Source organism: Papaver somniferum, chromosome 5 (genome assembly GCF_003573695.1).
Source record: "Papaver somniferum cultivar HN1 chromosome 5, ASM357369v1, whole genome shotgun sequence".
In the NCBI taxonomy this organism is placed as follows: Eukaryota; Viridiplantae; Streptophyta; class Magnoliopsida; order Ranunculales; family Papaveraceae; genus Papaver; species Papaver somniferum.
In genome coordinates, this window is record NC_039362.1 from 135,127,832 (window position 1) to 135,147,294 (window position 19,463).

Sequence of the window (19,463 nt, forward strand, 5' to 3'; positions counted from 1 at the left end):
GAATCATTATTTTGGTTTTAACAAGCTGCCTTTATCGATCTCTGCTTCTGATGTTATCTATATTTTTTTAGAAGCTTTGATTCCTACAACTTTTTATCTGTTATCACAATTTCTTAAACCTATAATCCATACTTATCCCTTTTACCTCTTGACACCTCCTTCATTTTTTGTTTATAAAAGCCACATCATAACCTTCTTCTTTCTTCATACCCTCTTCTGTTTTGTTATCATCTTCTTTCTCTTTATTATCATGGCTCGTCCTATTTTGAATAATATTGCTCACCAAATGGAAAGTGTCTCAATCAGTGAAGAGCCTATTAGGAGAAAAGTGATTATGCATTCTAACACTGCTATCTTAGCTGGAATTAGGGATTGGTAGTTTAGCTTGCTTGTAAGATTTATGCTCCGGGGGTTATGTCTTGGCAGGATGCTGAACGTGCAGCTAAATTTATATGGGCTCATCTTCGAAGACACAATCAATGGTTTGTCCAGGTGTGTGGTTTAGAACCAAATATTTTTGTTATCAAATTTAGAATTTCAGAAGATAAAGATGCAATTTTATTTGGTGGAGCTAGGAACCTTGATGGTCATTTGATTGTTTTAAAGAATTGGAATCTCACTATGGATTATCATCTGCTGGATTTTACGGTTTCTCCTTTTTGGTTAGAGTATAAATACTTTTTACCTGAGTTCACCTATGCTGATATTCTTAGAATGTTTGGTAATATTGTTGGAGAATTTAGAGTTATAGAACCAAATGGTGTGAATCCTCCTACATCTTCTAAGTATAGAGCTCTTGTTCTCATTAATGTGAACACTCCTCTTATTACTGGTATAATTACTGCTAATGCTGCTTGTGTTGCTAGGTGCATTGGGTTTTTTATGAGAAACAACCATATCGTCTTTGTCCTGAATGTAAGGTTCCTAATCATGAAGAGATTGATTGTGCTAATATGACTCATACCCGTCATGAGATGGAAGAAATTGTTCGTGGTTTTGGTTTTGCAGAGCCCATTTTACCTCTTCAAAGGAATCCACAACAAGAAGCACAACTCTTTCTACAACATGGATCTCAGAGGCGTAATAGACTAAGACAACCTATTGAACAATAACAGCCTCGACCCTTTGATGGTATGCGCCTTTCAATCTTTTCGGCCACTGATTCAGATTCTGGTGCTTCCGCTTCATATCACAATCAATCTCAACCCTCTTCCTCTTTGAGACCAACTTCTACTCTGACTAGTGACGGTACTAGTACTAGTGGTGTTAAGAAGAGATATCGTCGCACTCCCACTTTGGTTATAACTTATGAGCCTCATATTCCTGATGCTGATTTGGATGACAATGTTTTTACTACTCAAGTGGATGATACTGTCTCTGTTGAAGATACTACCACTACTTCAGTCATGGATAATATTTGGGACATTGCTGCAGCCACTGCTTATAATGCACAGAATCATACTGATGCATGGCAACAGGTGATTGTCAAAACTTATCATTTTTTATTAATTCTTGCTTTGTTTTTTCTTTTGTTGTCATCTTAAAATATTTTTTTTGAATTTCTCTATTTTTACCGTCATGAAAGTTCTTTCTTGGAACTGTCAAGGTATAGGTAACCCTCATACCCGTGATTATCTTCATTTCTGTTTGACCAACAATGACGCAGATATTTTTTTCTTGTCTGAAACCAAAGCTCAGTGTAATAATATGCGATTTTATCTTTCTCAAACTAAATATCCTCATTATTGGTTTCATCCCTCTTTGGGTCTCTCAGGAGGTATCTCTCTTGCCTGGAAAAATGGAATAGATATTGAAATCATGCATACAACCTCTAAAACTATCCATGCTATTGTCCATACTCATGATAATAATATGGATTTCTTGATAACCTTTATGTATGGTGCTCATGATGCTATAGAAAATGATAACCAGTGGCAATATCTTATTAATATGCATTTGTATGTTGATCTTCCTTAGGTTCTTTTGGGTGATTTAAACTTCACCATGCATGACTCTGAAACGCATAGCTCTAGTGTCACTCGTCCTCATCATGCTAGACATGTTAGGAATTTCGTTCAGCAACTAGGTCTCATTGACTTAGGTTACTCAGGCGCTGATACAACTTGGTCAAATCATCATAGTGGAGATGATCATGTCTCTGCTCGTCTAGATAGAGCTTTAGTGAATAATCGCTGGATCAACCACTATACGAATTCCCATCTTCAACATTTAGTACATGTTGCTTCGGATCACAGCCCGATTTTGCTACATACAGTTCCTTCTGCAACAAAGCATTCTCCTTTTAAACTCTACAAGTGTTGGTTTAATATGGATTCTTGTACTGATACTATTGCACGCAGCTGTCAACAACAATTTTTTGGGTCTCCTTCTTTTCAGTTTTCTTGTAAATTAAAACTGACCAGAACTCGGTTGCAGGTGTGGAATAGAATCTCTTTTGGCAACATCGAAAATAATCTTCAAAATATTCAGAATCATCTACAATTTTGCTATGACCGCAATTTGCCTTCTTCTCATCCTCAGGTTAAGCATCTTAGCTCTTCCTTGCAACTTCTCATACAGAAGCTTACCACATGTTAAAATGTTCCAAAAACGTAAGGGCTATTCGGTAATTGCCTAGATCAATACATAAATGTAAGGGCACTTTCTAGTTCGGACTTCGGAGTATTTGCATATACAGCCTATCCCTAACCCTTGGTCCAAATGAACTCTATTCAATCTAAACATTCTGGTTTTAGGAACAGTTATGGATGTACCACGAAATTTGATGGATTTAAACTGAAGTTGATTCGTCTCTTCTTTTCCTCCTTTCTTGTTTTCTGTATTTGGTTCTTTGTATTTTATTTTATTTTATTTTATTCTTCATGCAAAAAGCAGGTGATAAATTTCTTGAAGCAGATAGAAACACTTCTTATTTTCACTCGATAACCAATTACAATAAGAGAAGGTCAACTATCAATTCGATTCAGGGTCATTTGGGCATTTGGTATGATAATAGAAGTGATATTGAAGCTATCTTTATTAACCGTTTTAAGAATATTGCAACTTCTTCTAAGCCTCAGGTTAAAAATGAGATTATGAAGCTTTTTCATCCATGTGTTTCAGAAATACAGAACAATTGCCTTATCCAGGTGCCTGATGCTCAAGAAATAAAGGATGTGGTGTTTCAAATCAAGCCTTGGGCTTCTCCAGGTAATGATGGGTTCCAAGATGGATTTTATCAACGTTGTTGGGATATTGTCAGCACTGAGGTAATCTCTATGCTTCAATACTTTTTCACACATAAACATATGCTCAAAGCCATCAATCATACCTATCAGGTGTTAATCCCTGAAATTTCAAATCCAAAAACACCTGCTGATTACAGATCCATAAGTCTGTGCAATGTTAGCTATAAAATTATTTCTAAAATTTTAGCTAACCGTCTTAAACCCCTTCTTCCTGACATTATCTCTCCTACTCAAAATGCCTTTGTTGCAGGAAGACATATCCATGCCAATATCATTATTGCTCATGAGATTTTGTATAGTATGAAACGTAAAACGATTAAAAAGGCTTTGGTTGGTTTGAAGTTAGACATGTCGAAAGCTTTCGACAGGGTTGAATGGTCATTTTTGCTTTCCATCTTTCGGCAATTGGGTTTTCATAATGACTGGATTAGTTTAATAGAACAATGTATATCTACTTCAAATATTTCCATTCTTATCAATGGTAGTCCTTCTTCAACTTTTTCTCCGACTCGGGGTATTCGTCAAGGAGACCCTTTGTCTCCTTATTTATTTCTTTTTGTCACGAAAGCCTTTTCTAGAATTTTGCAGCTTAATGTTGATTCTAGATGTCTTTCAGGGATTAGAATTAATCATCACTGCCCTTCAATCAATCATATGTTCTTCACAGATGATTGTTTGTTATTTTTTGAAGCTGATTCTACTCAAATGAAACATCTTCAACACTTGCTTCATATCTTTGGACAAGCCTCAGGGCAGGTGATAAATATGCAGAAACCAACCCACTTCTAATGCTCATAAGTCTAATATCACTGGTATTCTTGGTATGAAAGTTATGGGACTTGGAGAAAAATACTTGGGTATACCTATTCTGCTGCATAGATCCAGACATAAGAATTGTCAAGGTGTTATTGATAACATGCATAATAGATTGCAGGGTTGGCAGAGCAAAATTGTGAATCAAGTAGGCGAACTACTCAGGTTAATTCTGTTCTAAGCACCATGCGTATGTATCAAATGCAGGTTTTCAAATTAGCTGAAACTACTCTTCAACAAATGGAAATAATTCAGAGAAGCTATTGGTGGAACAGTTACAACAAGCCTCGCTCTCAAAAGTACATTTCTTGGAAAAAGGTATGTTTACCTAAAAGGATAGGTGGATTAGGACTTAAAAATTAAGCAATTATAACTTAGCTTTTCTTGCGAAATTAGCTTGGCAATTGTTACATAACCAAGATGCTTTATGGGCAAAGTTGTTGAAAGGTGAACATTTTCCTCATCATGACCTGCGTTTCTTCCCTCCACCGGTTAACTCAAATTCAAGTTGGATTTGGCAAAGTATCTCTATTGGACTTGAGATTGTATTGAAAAATGTTAAATGTCGAGTTGGTAATGGTGCTCATATCAACATCTGGACATCTAACTGGATTCCTTCTCTGAACTATGCTTTACAGGACTGGGGTGATTTGAATACTTCTAATTATCAACTGGTTTCATATCTTATAGATACTGATACTGAACAGTGGAATGTGTCGCTTCTTAGCCTTCTTTTTACCGCTGATCAGGTGAACTCCATTTTAACCATTCCCATTCAGTTAGATCAAGAGGATAAATTAATCCGGTCCTTCACAACCACTGGTATTTTTACTACTGCCTCAGCTTATAAGATGCTTTGTGATAATGATCTGCTAACAGATAATTCCATGGGTTTATCTCAACATTTTTGGTTATCGTACTGGAAGTTGAAAGTACCTTACAAGTTTCAGATTTCTCTGTGGAGAGCTATTCACAATGTTGTTCCAGTAAAAGCAAGAATTTTCAACCATGTGCATAATGTTGATTTACACAGTGTGTTTTGCAACCACAATCAACTGGAAGATCTGGATCATTTATTACTTCATTGTCCTTTCACTAAGGAAATATGCCAGTATTTTTTACCTCATCAGTTTCACTCTATTTTGCAGCACTCTTCTCTCTTATCTTGGATCCAGACTTGGCAACTCAAAGACTCCATCATCAGCATCCAGAAGTCCCCTGAGATTGTTCACTTAGGTATGTGCATTATGCATTTCATATGGAAACTTAGATGTAGTTTTGTTTTTAACAATATCACTCCCAACCATAACTCTGTTGTCCATCAGGTCACTTCATACATTGTCCAGCATCATCTAGGAAGCACACCTGCTAACTACAACCATCCTCATATTCATAATAATATTTTACATCATAAGTGGGATCCTCCTCCTATGCAGTACTTAAAAATTAATATCGATGCTTCTTATAATTCTAGTTCTTTGTTAGCTGGTATTGGAATTATTATTCGGAACTCTACAGGGGCATATGTCATGGGAATAGGAGCCTTGAGAAGAGCTAGTAATATTCAACAAGCAGAAGCATGGGCAATGTTGGAGGCTATGCAACTGGCAGATTCAAATGGTTGGTCTCATGTGATTTTTGAATCTGATAATTTGGGAATTTGTTCTTTTCTTAAACAACAATCTTCTCTTTGTCACTGGCAGAGTATGCCTCTTCTGCGAAAATGTGTAAACATATGTAATATTAATCCTGTTTGGTCTTGTAGTTTTGTGTATAGATCTAGTAAAAAAGCTGCAGATGCAATAGCTAATTAAGGCAGCTCATAAACATAATCTATGTGGGGATTGGTGGTTTCATGCACCTCCTATGTTATTTCCCTATATAAACTGTGATGTAACAAATACTTCTGTTTAATATAAGTTCTTTCCTTGGTACAAAAAAAGGTACATGCAGTAAGCTGAGTTTAGAGACATCTGTTTAAGCTAAGCTCAAAGATGACTTTCGTATGTAACCATTTAATCTTCAAATAATAGTTTAGTATTATAAAATTAAAACCAAAGTAAAAAATAATAATTTTTTTAAGCATACAGTAAGATTTAATAATTATGCTTCTGACATCTTATTCGGATTTAAATTTGAAATATTATGATTTTTGATTCTATTATCGTTTTCGTTCCCGTTACTCCCTCTCCTGGTAACTAAGCCACCGCCACATGCAAGATTATAATTTTTTACGCGATGTCACACCATTACGGCCGAGTTATCCACCAATGAACTACTAAAAAACATGTATTCATGAACATAAACTCAGAAACAATTTTCAGAAACATGCGATATAATAAAGACGTTTCATAAGCAAAAATTCAAAACAAAAATCTATAGATAATGCAAAGAAAATAATTTTAGATTCAGATGGAATACCTTTAGCAAGTATTTAGCGAATGCAACGTTATCAGGATTTTAACTTTCAAATCTCATATTTTGTATCAGCTTAAACACGGCTATCATATTCCTATACTATTAAAAAAGTAATGGTGTATTGACCCAATACATTAGGTGATAATAACACCCTTTCCATCCCCGTGCCATTATGGCACGGACCGGTTTGATTCACTTGAATCGATTCATGAACATTATAGTCACGATTTGCAAAAATTACAGTCCTTATAATTTAAATGTTTAAGTTCATGAACTGACCGATTTGATAAAATAAGCAGTTTAAGTATACGTACGGGTATGCGTACCTAAGCAACCAGATTTAATAAGCAGAAGAGAACAAACAAATCCCTTGCATTATGATAACACGAGCATTAACCAAATGCATTTAATAACAATTGAGGGCAGAATTTTGTTTAAAGCCCATATTGACACCCCGAATATGAAAATAGCACTCAATATAGTGAAAACGTACATGGTGTTCAAGTTTTAGATGATTTTGCTGGTACGATGTTCTTTAGTGGAATGGAATGCTTTCAAACTTAGATAATTTTGTTGAGACGATGTTCTTTAGTGGAATGCGAGATCTTTTCTTCACGTCTCAATCCATTGTACTTTGTTGCAAGTGCATAGACGAGTTCTCTATCATTGTATACTTTCAATCATTTCAATTTACTCCAACATCTCATGGGTTTAATTTAATGTAGTAGTACCACCTGAAATTATACTTGAACCAAAAAGTTAAGGAACCTGAAGATGCATACCAAGAATAGATAACAGAACTTCGCAAGTTCTGTTTAATGAATAGATTTTATCACTTATGAAGAAGGTTGTGCATACTCATATGCTCATGCGAAAATCAAATGTTAAATCATCATCTTCACACCTCAATTAGTTGAGTTTTCCTCGATGTTTAGATGTCTTGACATTGTTATGGCGTGAATCCCAACCAAATCACGATGAAGTGAGTTCAAGCCAAAGAACATACAAGGTGTAAAAAGATGCTAGGGATGCTAACTCAAAAAGATGGGGTAGTAATGGCTGTCATTTGCCATCGGAAGGAGCTTCAGCCTTGGGGGTATAATCGTGGTGGAAAGAAGGGGTCGTTCAGATGGAGGATTTTTTTACAAAAAGTCTTCACAGATCGAGTTTTTGAACTCCATGAAAATCGCGTCCTCACAACAAACCCATAAGAGGGACCCCATGTATTTCTCCAGCCGGCGGGGCCCACAATTTCTGTGTCTACGTAGTTTTTGCGTGGTTCAAAACCACATTTCATGAAGATTTATTGATTTTTTTATTGGGAGCTTTTTCAGTCTCCAACAAATTCAGAATTTGTTCAAATAATTTTGAATGGCTATTTACAAGTGTGTATGGTGCTTCTGATTATGGCTATTACAGACGATAGTGGCAGCAGTTATCAGATATAAGGTTTTTGTTTGATGAGCCATGGGTTATATGAGAAAGATTTGGCAGTATGTTAGATTTGGCAGAATTTTTTTGGATAGTTTCGAGTTAAATTGTTTTTCTCGCAAGGCGTCGAGTCAAACATATGGGAAGAAGTCGGGGGTTCAATCCCCGTCACCGTAAAGGTTTGTAGTAGATTAGTTGTATAGTGGGTTGAGCGGTATTGGGTCTGGCAGTGAGGCCAGTTCAACTGGCTGGATCCGAGTAGGGGTTTGGGTCCGTCCGGCTTAGAGCGGTCAATTTATACCCCGGCTTGCGGGTTGACCCTAACCCGGCTTGTTTCAACCCGGCCCGGCTTGGCTTGTTGTCTAAACGGGCCGGGTTAGGGTTGGCATATACAACCCTACTAGAAAACAAGCCGGGCTAGGGCCAATCCGCGGGTTACCCGTCAACCCGTCAAAATTAATAAATATATCCCTCAATCCCACCAACTCTTTAAAATTCATGATTTGCAAACATATATTAGAATTAGTTAATTTTAAATCAATAAATAAAGCTAATTTTGGATCTACCCAAACAAATATAACAATTTTTAGATTTTAAATAATCAATCAATAAATTAAATTACAACTTAGATTCATCATCACATATTTATTCAGGATGTCCTAAATTGATAAAAAGACTAGCATAATTTAAACAGTGAGTTAGTCTTACTCACATTAATTTAAACTTATAAAATGATAAAAAAAAAGTAAAATGCTTAGTTGATGTTAGGGTTCTCTGCCTAAGAAAACTAAAGCGCCGTAACCGGCTATATCGTTGATTAAGTGGCAATAAAAACGTCCACTTTACAACTCAGTGGTGGGGCTTCTAATTAAACACCAAATTGATCTAGGTTCGACCTTTACTAAATGAATAATCCTAAACAATCCTAAATTTTAAATTTAATTTTTAAATTGAAAACATTAACAAGCCAACCCGCCAACCCGTCAGGGTTGACCCGTCTAGGGCTAGGGTTGGGGTTTTGAGCTTGTTCGTGAATAGTACTAGGGCTAGGATTGACCCTAACCCTAGTACGGGTTGGCAAGCTAGGGACGGGTTGACCCTAGCTTGGCCCGTTTGACAGCTCCGGCTTTCGCGTATCAAAAAAAAAATGGGAATGATCTACTAAGAAGAGCAACAACAGATTAAAGCAGATTTTGGGTATTTTACCATTTGCAACCTGGTGGTCTATTTGGAGAGAGCCCATTAACAGGATTATCATTGCTATTAAATACTCTTTTCAATTGGTCTTTGGGAACAATGTTTTTTGAAAGTTATTCGTTAAGTACCTTGATCTGTAACTGGTCACATCTGATTTTTTTTTTCTTTTTTTTCTGTATTTCTTTCTCACTCATCGCTTTGAAGAGTATAAATTTTAATTGAATTTGCCCTTTTGATCTCAATAAAAAAAATGCTAATTCAAAATGGGATGTTTGACTGGTCAGAGCATGATTGAATTGACCTTGACAACACACAACAAGTGACAGAACCGTCAATATGCAGAGTAAGTACTGTTCACCTTCGTCTTATGCAGGTTAACGACACGCTCTTCATCTTCAGGACAGGTAACCAAAGCATTCCTACCATGAAGATCCGTGACAAAGCAAACATTTTGATCACTTAAGCTGTTTCTAGAACTCATGGACACGTGTAAGTCACCCAGAACAGTCAACATATGGGTCAATATGGTGAGAGCCTTCCACATTCTTCACCACTAGAGCTTCTCCAATGGTTGATGTGCTTATTTCATATGTCAGTGTCATCATTGTCTTGATTTTCTCGTGGTAAAAGTTCCTAAATATTGGGAAATTAAAAAGTTCATCTCCAACCACAATCAATCATTCTATTTTTATTTTATAACTTATTTCACTAACATGAAAATGATTAGGATAGGAAGACGCCAGACATTCACCTTGACAATGTCTGGCCAAGATGTACCTTAATTTCCTGGATACGACGGTTGAAGCTACAAACACTCGACTCAACGTCCATTTCCATGTAGGAGCATGGGAAGTTGATGATGAAATCGCTCAGAACCTGAAAATTTTGCAGAGCAGTTATTTAAGTAGAATAATTCATGTGTACTTTCACCTCAAAAGACTAGCAGAACGACATCACTGAGCCCACTGACAATATTAGATCAAAGACTGCTATTTTTCTTATGAAACCAGAAGAGATGGAAAGCGATTGCTGAGACCAATGATAATATCAAGTGGATGTTTCTTATATCTCCAAAGGCATGTAATATTAAGCTACATGTATGACAAACTTACAAACTTGAATTACAGGAACCGGTAGATGAAGGATCTGACAATCATTAGAAGTTCTTGAGAAAATGAATTACCTTCAGATGCACAAGACCAAGAATGCGACCTGCTTCCCGTTTAAAATTGTTCTGGCTCTCTTCCTGGAATGTTTGCAGTACCCTCAGTCTCCTTGAATGACATATTTTAGGAAAATGGGTTTAGAATCACAAAAGAATACAAAGAAGCGAAAAAAGCAATAAAAATCGGGAAAAAGAACATGCACCAATCCTTACTTTTAATGCACCTAAAAGGTAACCAGTATTATCTCCACCCTGAGGGTCCTGAATCCAAGGTACATCAACAATTTGCATGATTCTTTGCACGAGGCCACTAATCTCCAGAAAATTTGTATCAAATTATAGAAAAATAATACATCACAAAAAATAGAGTGCACTGCCGCATTAATTACGATTTTCAAAGAAAATCACGATATAGCTTAGGTTTATTGTTTAAAAGAGCTGTCTACAGCTGCCACTATCTGCGTAAAGGATAAAATAAAAAATATATGTAAATGCTCAGAAAGCTACACACACGAGAAAAGGTGCAAATTAGAAGAAATCTGGAAATTCGTTAATTAGATGAATAACACGAACTTATCATTTCAGATAGAGAAGGCTTAGAATCACAGATTTTAGGACTAGGAACATCTGGTTCCACTAGTTTGACATCTAAAATGGGTCTCACCAAATATCTAATTGATGCCGACTTGTTTGTGATTGTAATTCAGGTTGGGAAAGGGAGTTGCATAAAGCTTCGGAGACTAGGTTCTCTATAAAGTAAGATTAAAAGTTTCTTAACTAGACACAGTTAGCTTCAAGGAAAAGAAGTAACAGTTCACAGTTGTCTAGCTACATGTTATGCTGATAATTTAGAATGTAGAATATAAGAAACAGGAAACTAGAACAGAATAAACCTTTCTGTAGATCCACATCGGGGACTTAGGAAGGAACCACATTAGCATAAACTGAACTAGAGCTGGAATCCCCTGCTACTCCGGTCATGCAACTCCAAGTACTTTGTTCCTGCAATAAATAAGTTAGTGAATGGTATATTAAGAGCTGCGGATGAAATTAAAAATGAAAAAGGAGATGAAAATTTTAATTGGTTATCAAATATACGTTACAGCATTTTGTACCTTGGAAAAAAGTAGATTGACACGGTAAAACAACGCTTGCAAACTACTAAATTAGCAAAGGAACTTCGGAGTCTGAGAGAAGAAGCCTCTAATATCTTTAGAGATGAAGTCATGGAAATCATTCCAACTCCAAATCCCACAATCATAGTTCCACTAACTATGAGGGAAGGCAGTGAAGAAAAAGCTACGAGTATTATAGCAAGGAACATCACAAGACTCACAACACAGCCATCAAAACTAAATCCTTTTTTTCCTGAAGACTCATTTTTCCAACACCCAAACGCTGCACCGAACATTGCCCCTACTATACCCCATGATAACAAGGTTTGCCTGCCAATAAAGATTTTGATGCATAAGGACTCCCTGATAAAATTCACCACTGTATTTTTTTTAATAAGTGTTCGAACTAGGAAGAAGATGCTAACCAAAGCTTACATGAAGAACATATTGGAAACCATTTGGAAAGTACAGGAAGGCCATAGTCAAAACATCTGCAATCAAGTAAATTTGTTCAATTATAGTTGCACTTAGAAGCATGGATTATCTTATTCAACTGAAACTATATCGCTAGATGCTTTGGGCATAAAGAATTGCTTACTAGTTGCAAAGATGACATTTTTTTTTTTGCAATTGATGCAATTTTGCAAACCCAATGGTTTCCAGATACTGTTAGATAAGAACAACGATTGCAAGAATGTTGCAGGTGTACCATTATAAGATCTTCTTTAAATGGGCTTATGGTCTCACCAAGCTGTAAAGAAAAGGATAACAGACTTGGTTCTCAAGAAGAAGAAAAATATAATTATAATTGTTTTGCACACCTGAGGTCCCATCATGCTAAAAAGTAAAAACTCATCAGAGTTCCACCGATGATAAAACAGATCGATAGTACCAACAATGACAAGAAAGTAGGTATTAAAAGGACACAGAATTTAACTGCACCCTAATGTCTAACAAATCAGACTAGTTAGGGACAAATATAATTAACCAACCTGTGGCAGCACTTGGGGAATAAATTACTTTTTGCATTAAAAGGACAGCTTTTGAAGCATTTGTAGAAAGATCAGTTTGTGATAAGTTTTTTTTCGTGTTCCCTATCTTTTGTAGTTTTCTCCCGTCCTCTTCTTGTCGGAATTGATTGATCGTATCTTCGGCGGCACCAGGCAAGTAATCACCGTCCAACCTTTGTCTTGCATTCTCCAGTAGAGATAAAGAAATGTCATACACGTCAGTGAGCTCAGCCACAATGTTCTCCTTCGAAGCTCTCCTAACCATAGCCAAGCACCTGATCAGGAGAGAATCCAACTCCTGAACATACATGCCAAAAAAGGCACAGTCTACGCCCTCAATCTCATGAAACAACAGAACTACCTGAAAGAAACATTGTCTAATACATTAAATTCAGGTCCTCCAGAAGCCCTCAAGACCATTCATCATTCTATGAATTGTAAATTTGAAGTATAAATTTTTATGACCTCAGTAACATCAGGTCTGTTTGCCCATATCAGAAAGGAAGATGAAACATATTTTCATAATCTATTACAAAATAATCCGACAAATCATGATTCAAAGTCGTAAATACCTTGGATGTGTTAGGAAATGCTGAAGGATAACTGTCTTCTTGAAATATTTCCAAAATATGCTGCTTCACTTCCAACTTTTTATCGGCAGAAGACAGGTCTGACTACAAGTGATTCTGCTCCTGGGATCTGGAATACCAACTATAATTAGCTTACATGATACTGATAATAACAGAAATGATGTTGCATACAAATCACTTTACCAAAATTGATATCTTAAAGCAGTAGATTCCCAGCACAAACTGACACTTCAAGTACATATCTACTTTATAACCTAGTAATCAGTTTATGAACCCAGGTTGATTCGACTACAAACCCATTAAGCATTTCCATTTCCCAACCAAAATTTAGCTACACTTCAATTTCACCTACTAAACAAATATACAAATTACAAAAACGAATGAAAATGCGAGAAAATCACTATACCTGCTATCAACCAAGGCATCAAAGGTGAAAGAAACCGAATGAGAATCCCGATTCTTTTCATCAATTTCCATCTTGATAAGACCCTTTTTATACATTAACATCATTTCTAATCTCCTTGGCCAATACCTGAAAAGGAGAATTAGGAAGAGACGAGATTTTATAGTCGGATCAATCATTATAAACTGAACAAACCATAATGACAAGACCCAATTCTTTGTTAGGTGTGGTTGACCCAATATAATGCAAAATCGAAAGATTGAAATCGAAAAAGGATAAAGATGTAGAAGCTAGAGAGAGTTCTTAAAAAGTTCGAAAACAACAATTGAAAAGATTACGAGGAGATGATACCTCGATAGGAAATGACGGGGGCATACTGGCCTAACTACGAATATGATTTCATGGGGTGTTACAAAGAAAACGATTTTTTTTCATTCTTTTGGAATGATTTTTGAGGGACCATGGTTTTTTTGGGACCATGATTTTATTAGGCCACCTTTCCTATAATTATAAGGGGTGTCCTAGAACAATGAAATGACTAACCTACCCTTAACCTAATTTAATTTAGAACCAACACAATAATCACATCTCTCTCTATATATATAACCACCACCTCCTCTCACCACCACCTCCCACCACCGTCGATTACCACCACCACCAACCACCGATTACCACCACCACCTCTGATTACCACCACCACCACTATATATATAGCTTAATTTAAAACATTAACAAAGATATTCTCACAAACCCATTACTTGTCATTCGTTTTTGGTTGAATAAATGAGAATTAATCATCAAAATGAATTGAAAATGGAAGTTGCAGGGAGGTTTAATGGAGTTTTTTTTCAGTAAAAAATTCGGTTATCACAAATTATTTTTTCTTAACCGAACTCAAAGTTCGGTTGATTCGCAAAAAAATACTTTTAACCGAACTCCTTGTATTAGAACAATACAAGTCCATAAGTTCGGTTCGTTCGCAAAATTATTAAGTTTTCTTTGTAACCGAACTCTACCTATAATCCCAATTCGGTTGATTCGCAAAATACGTTGAAGTTTGCGAACCAACCGAACTTCTAACACTAGGTTACTTTTAACCTGCAGTTCGGTTGGGAGCTTGGTTGCGTTGAAGTTTGCAAACTAACCGAACACACAAGAAGTACTCAAATAAATTGTCAAGTTCAAAGTTCGGTTACCTACCATTTTATCCTAGGTAACCGAACATTGCACTGTACGACCAAAACCTCCATTAACGAGCGAGTTCGGTAACCTGCGTGTTTGGAAAACGTAACCGAACTATACTTTCAGGTGTGTTCGGTTACATGTTCTTGACATATGGTAACCGAACTGGCCCAAATTTACATAGAAAATTTCATTTTTTTTTAAAGTTTGGAGCAATTCAACCAACATTATCTAAGTTTGAAGCATACCTGGGTACCCAAATACCCTTCCTCCGGTTGTGGTTGGTAAAATCCATCGTTTTTCATGTTTTCCTTCTTCATCTTCTCTAACTTTACTCTCTCAATAATTCTACTTCTTTAAAAAAAACCATCTGATTTTTTAATCTCACTAATTATCTTTAACTTAATCATCTCACTAATCATTACATTAACTATTATTAATACTAACTAAGCATTACCCAAAACTAATCAGGAGGGTAAAACCATGGTCCCCCCCAAAATAAAACCATGGTCCCCCAAAAAAAACCATGGTCCCCAAAAAATCGTTCAATTATTTGGAGTCGGGAGCAGAATTGAAGAGATATATAAGAACCCTGATTTTGGGCATACCTAAATCTTCCTAGGCATACAAAGCACTAGTCCTAACTTGGGTGACCTTATAAGGGGTATGGGGTGGTTCAATTACCTATATGCCCTTATATCCTTTAAATTACTAATCTATCCCTAACCCTAATACAAAAACCTATAATCAATAAACCTAAAATCAGTTTCATAACCCCTTCTTCTTCCTCCTCCACAACAGCCGAACCATTCTTCTTCCTTTTTTCTTCATCGTATCATCACGTAAATTTAATCGTCGATTCGTGAAAATTTAGTCGACGATTAAACTCATCTATATAATGGGTTGTCATAAGCCAGTATCTCGTTCAAATCGATCGATTGAACAACCTATTGACGAAGAAGAAGATTTAGAGAGTGAAGAACAAACTCAAAATCAACCACAAAATCAAATGGAAGAAGAGATTGAAGAAGAACCAACTCCGGAAATGAGAATAAGAAGGTTAGTTCTACAAACCCATCTCGTATTTGATGTTTTAGATTGGTTTGGTCGATTTAATTCGTCAAAATCATGTTTCTGCGGCGGTGACAGTGTATAGTTCGGCGCAAAACAAATCTTAGATGTGCGCCGAGATGTTCTTGAAACTGAACCTTGAAAGTGCATATGAACGGCTCGGCGTAAATCTGAAATCCGTTTTGAGCCGAACTTAATGACACAGAGACTTATATTTAGGATCGGCTTATTCGATGGTGTTAGTTTTGTGCCGAATATGTTTTGTGAATTTCAGAAATTTTGCATGTGCGTAGGATCGGCTTGTATGGTAGTATTAGTTTTGTGCCGAATAAATGTTGTTTGAATTTCAGAATTTTTGCATGTGCTTAGGATCGGCTTGTATGGTTGTATTAGTTTTGAGCCGATTAATGTTGTTTGAAATTCATGATTCTTCATGTGTAGGATCGGCTTATTTGTATGACACCATTTTGCGCCGAATAAATGTTTCAATTCATAAGTCTAGATTCGGCTTATTCGATAGTATTAGGGTTGCGCCGGGTATCATTGTTAAAATTCCATAAATTTTACAAGTGTATAGTATCGGATTATTTATATGATATCATGTTGCGCCGAATACATGTTTGAGTTCATAATCATAGGTTCGGCTTATTCGACAGTATCGGCTGTGAGCCGAATATATAGGATCGGCTTATAATTGTTTTGTGGTATGAGCCGATCCACTCTCTGTGTAAGCTAATAAAAATTTCAAGACATGATTCGGCTCATATGTGTTATTTCGGGTAAGCCGAGCCTTCTTATTTGTTGACAAGTTTTTGGCTTTTCAAATATATATTTCATATAGTTTATATCCCTTTGTTGTTCAAAGCATACTTCTAACTTTCATACTTGTGTCAGGCCTAATGCAGCTAATAAGACTAAGAAGATGGAGGTAACACCTTCTACTTCTAAAACTCCCGATCCTCGAAGAGGAGGTAAGAAAAGATTGGGAGCGGGAGGTAGAGGAGACATTTTAGAAGAAGAAGCTGAACAAGGAAGAGTTGGAAGACAAGAAGAAGTTGATGATAATCAAGAAGAACATGAAGAATTTCATCAAGAAACACAACCCCAAGGAAAACCTAAGAAAGACAAGAAAGGTAAGAAGGTGTCAGAACCCGAGAAAGAGAAGGACGATGATGATCGACGTTTCACTGGTTTACACATTCTTGATGAAGATGACGTAGTTACACCTCGATCAGATGGTTTGCCTCATGGTCTTCCGGAAGATGGAGGAAATGTGTTGATTGGTTATGCCGATTCTTGGGCAAAGAAAATTTATGAGACTCCTGATCACAACCGTGTAGTCCGAGTATTGAGACACCAGAGGGCAGCGGAATGGAGTCTTGATGAAGAGGTTCCTGAGGTGATTGCTTACGTACAACGTAGTGCTTTATGGCCTATCATCAATTATGGACATAAGAAATATGATAGTGTGTCGGCCTCTGCCTTTACTGAGAGATTCTGTCCAGAAACTTACACATTTCAATTACCTTTTGGAGAGATGGCAATCACTCCTGATGAGGCTAGTAAGATTACAGGCCTTAAAGAAAGGGGTAGAAGTGTGGATGCTGATTTTTATGACATGAGTTGGGATGAACTCTACAATTTGTACCGGGAATGCCTTGGTTGGGGTTCACACAAAACTGAGTTGGAGTTTTGTCGATCAGTTAAAGATGTCGATACCGTTTGCATACCAGGTGGCAGAAATAAGAAGAATAAGAAGATCAAGTTGACTAACTTGAAAAAGGAGTTTGAGAACACAAAGGAAAGAGTAACACAAGGTTTGTTGATAATGGATCCCGTCAAAGTGAAGCAAACCGGAACTGCCTACTTGCTTTATACTCTTGGTAGAGACATCTTTCCCGACACTAACCAGAAACAAGGTAAATGCTAATTATCTCCAATTGGTAAAGAATCTTGAAACTTGTAAAAAGTTTGCTTGGGGAACGGCTACGCTCGCTTACCTGCTGGACCAACTTGCCACCGCGTCTAGGTTGACAAGTACAAACATCGTAGGGAACTTCACTTTGCTCCAGGTAACTTTTGGGATTTCAGAGTATGGTTCGGCTTACAACCATAAAATCTTTTAAGACAAACTTTTTACTTACTTAGTTCGGCTTATAATACTTGATCCATATAAGCCGAACATTTCTTTGAGTTTGCAAACTTTATTCTTACTTTGATGTTTCCAAGTAAAACTTGTTTCTATCAATTCAATTCCTTTGATTTTTTTAATGTGGTTCTTTGGATGTAGGTGTGGATATATGACCATTTCCCAATTTTGAACTTGGCCAAAGTATTTGAGAAAGATGTCGATATGTTGATACAGAGTCAACTGCAGCACGGTACGCGTATGAGGACTCCAAGAAAAGGAACAAAAAGAAGTTGGTGGAAAGTTTGAGAGAGACGTTAGACCGTCTTGGTGTTGATGATGTCACTTTTCAACCATATGAGAAGTAAGATGAAGAAGATGAAGTTGTTGAAGATGAGGATTTTCCGGTAGGTATGTATCATCGGCCATTGTGGTATCCCGGTGGTTATGTTATATACGATCCTAGGCGAGTACTCCGTCAATTAGGATACGTCCAAAAGGTTCCTTTGTTTGACGAGAAATTCAGGTTGTTACCAAAGAGTGGTAAGGGAACTAAAAGCACCACTTCATCTTGGGAACCAATGTATGATCCTGATCCCACCGTTGAGTTTTGGAATAATTTAGACAATCACACATTAGATGCGTCCAAGTTAACACCTTTTACTTGATGATCCATGTGAAGAGGATCCGGGCTATATGGATTGGTATAACCAAATTTCTCATCCCTTCATTATCAATAAGAAAAGGCAAACGATAGCTGATAAGGGGAAGGCGAAGCCAATCAAGATCACCAACAAGTCTACTTCTGAAGATGTAGTCAAGGCTTTCAAGATTATGGTAAGAATGACTTCACTTTATACTATTTTCATATATTAGTTATGGTAAAAATTTCTTCAACCTCACGGTTATAAGTTGTTGACAAATGAAAAAATAGGTTGCCGCGGGTAAGGAGATGTTGAAAAAATGAAGGCCAAACTTGGTTGCAAAACACCAATGACCGTGGAAGAACAAAAATACCTCATAAACAAGTGGGATGCAATCATCAACAAAGGACAAGGACCCGAGGAACCCGAAAAAATGCCTACCACTAAGAGGTCTCGACAAGTTGGTGAAGGTACAAGCCAAGGTGGTGCTACCGGCCAACCCGGTAATGATGCGTCGGAAGATGAAGACAAATGTGGAAGAAGAGGTGGTCGTGCAACTAAGAAGAGGGGTCATGGTTAAATGCCCTTTTATGTTTCCAAGTTCCTTTTAATGTTTTTTTTAAGTTTTAAGTACACTTTTATGGTGTTGCAAACACCTTTGCTTTTAGGTGATGAACTTTGTTTTTAATGGTGCTGGGATTGGGTTATGAACACCTTCAATTTCATGTTTTAATGAATAACTTAACAGTTAATTAGCTACTTACTACCTGAAATTTATAAATTTCGGCTTATCTTGAAATTTGAGTTATGCGCCGAATTTATAAAGTTCGGATTATCCTGTAATGTTAGTTACGCGCCGAATCATTTGTCCTTCAGGTTCGGCTTTCTCTATAATTTGAGTTATAAGCCGAGCCTTAAAAATCATTATTGGTGTAATCCAGTATATAGTTCGGCTTAAATCTCACCAATATGGTGAGCCGAATCTGTAAAAATTTTCAAAATTTTTAAGAAATAGCCGTTACTTATATAGGTTCGGCTTATGTTCTAA

General features: G+C 36.7%; 1 protein-coding gene and 1 long non-coding RNA gene across 9 annotated transcripts; one reads left to right on the forward strand and one right to left on the reverse strand.

The window, feature by feature from the left end:
* The first annotated feature begins 250 nt into the window (after nucleotides 1-250).
* LOC113279643 lies at nucleotides 251-5,875 on the forward strand. The gene is made up of 8 exons (XM_026528318.1): nucleotides 251-328; nucleotides 427-915; nucleotides 1,116-1,478; nucleotides 1,978-2,436; nucleotides 2,542-2,593; nucleotides 2,896-4,004; nucleotides 4,269-4,379; nucleotides 4,499-5,875. The coding sequence occupies exons 1-8, from the start codon at nucleotides 251-253 to the stop codon at nucleotides 5,873-5,875; spliced, it is 4,038 nt and encodes a 1,345-aa protein (XP_026384103.1).
* A 3,365-nt stretch (nucleotides 5,876-9,240) lies between these two features.
* On the reverse strand, nucleotides 9,241-13,790 carry LOC113282811. Of its 8 annotated transcripts, XR_003327173.1 has the most exons (12): nucleotides 13,742-13,790; nucleotides 13,394-13,519; nucleotides 12,970-13,096; nucleotides 12,380-12,758; nucleotides 11,986-12,138; nucleotides 11,823-11,878; nucleotides 11,388-11,717; nucleotides 11,166-11,274; nucleotides 10,486-10,582; nucleotides 10,291-10,381; nucleotides 9,885-9,983; nucleotides 9,241-9,740 (listed from the first exon to the last, which is right to left on the reverse strand). It is a non-coding gene; the product is annotated as an uncharacterized LOC113282811 (long non-coding RNA). The 8 variants fall into 8 exon arrangements; XR_003327178.1 differs by lacking the exon at nucleotides 13,742-13,790 and having other exon boundaries at nucleotides 10,486-10,533; nucleotides 13,394-13,725; XR_003327171.1 differs by lacking the exon at nucleotides 13,742-13,790 and having other exon boundaries at nucleotides 13,394-13,725.
* Nucleotides 13,791-19,463: the final 5,673 nt, after the last annotated feature.

Bases quoted from the DNA above. Each gene is read 5' to 3' on its own strand.
- LOC113279643 (XM_026528318.1), top strand. From the start codon at position 251: ATGGCTCGTCCTATTTTGAATAATATTGCTCACCAAATGGAAAGTGTC. The intron at 1,479-1,977 runs GTGATTGTCAAA...GATCTTCCTTAG, and splicing joins ATACTGATGCATGGCAACAG to GTTCTTTTGGGTGATTTAAA. The intron at 2,594-2,895 runs GTTAAAATGTTC...TGCAAAAAGCAG, and splicing joins CATACAGAAGCTTACCACAT to GTGATAAATTTCTTGAAGCA.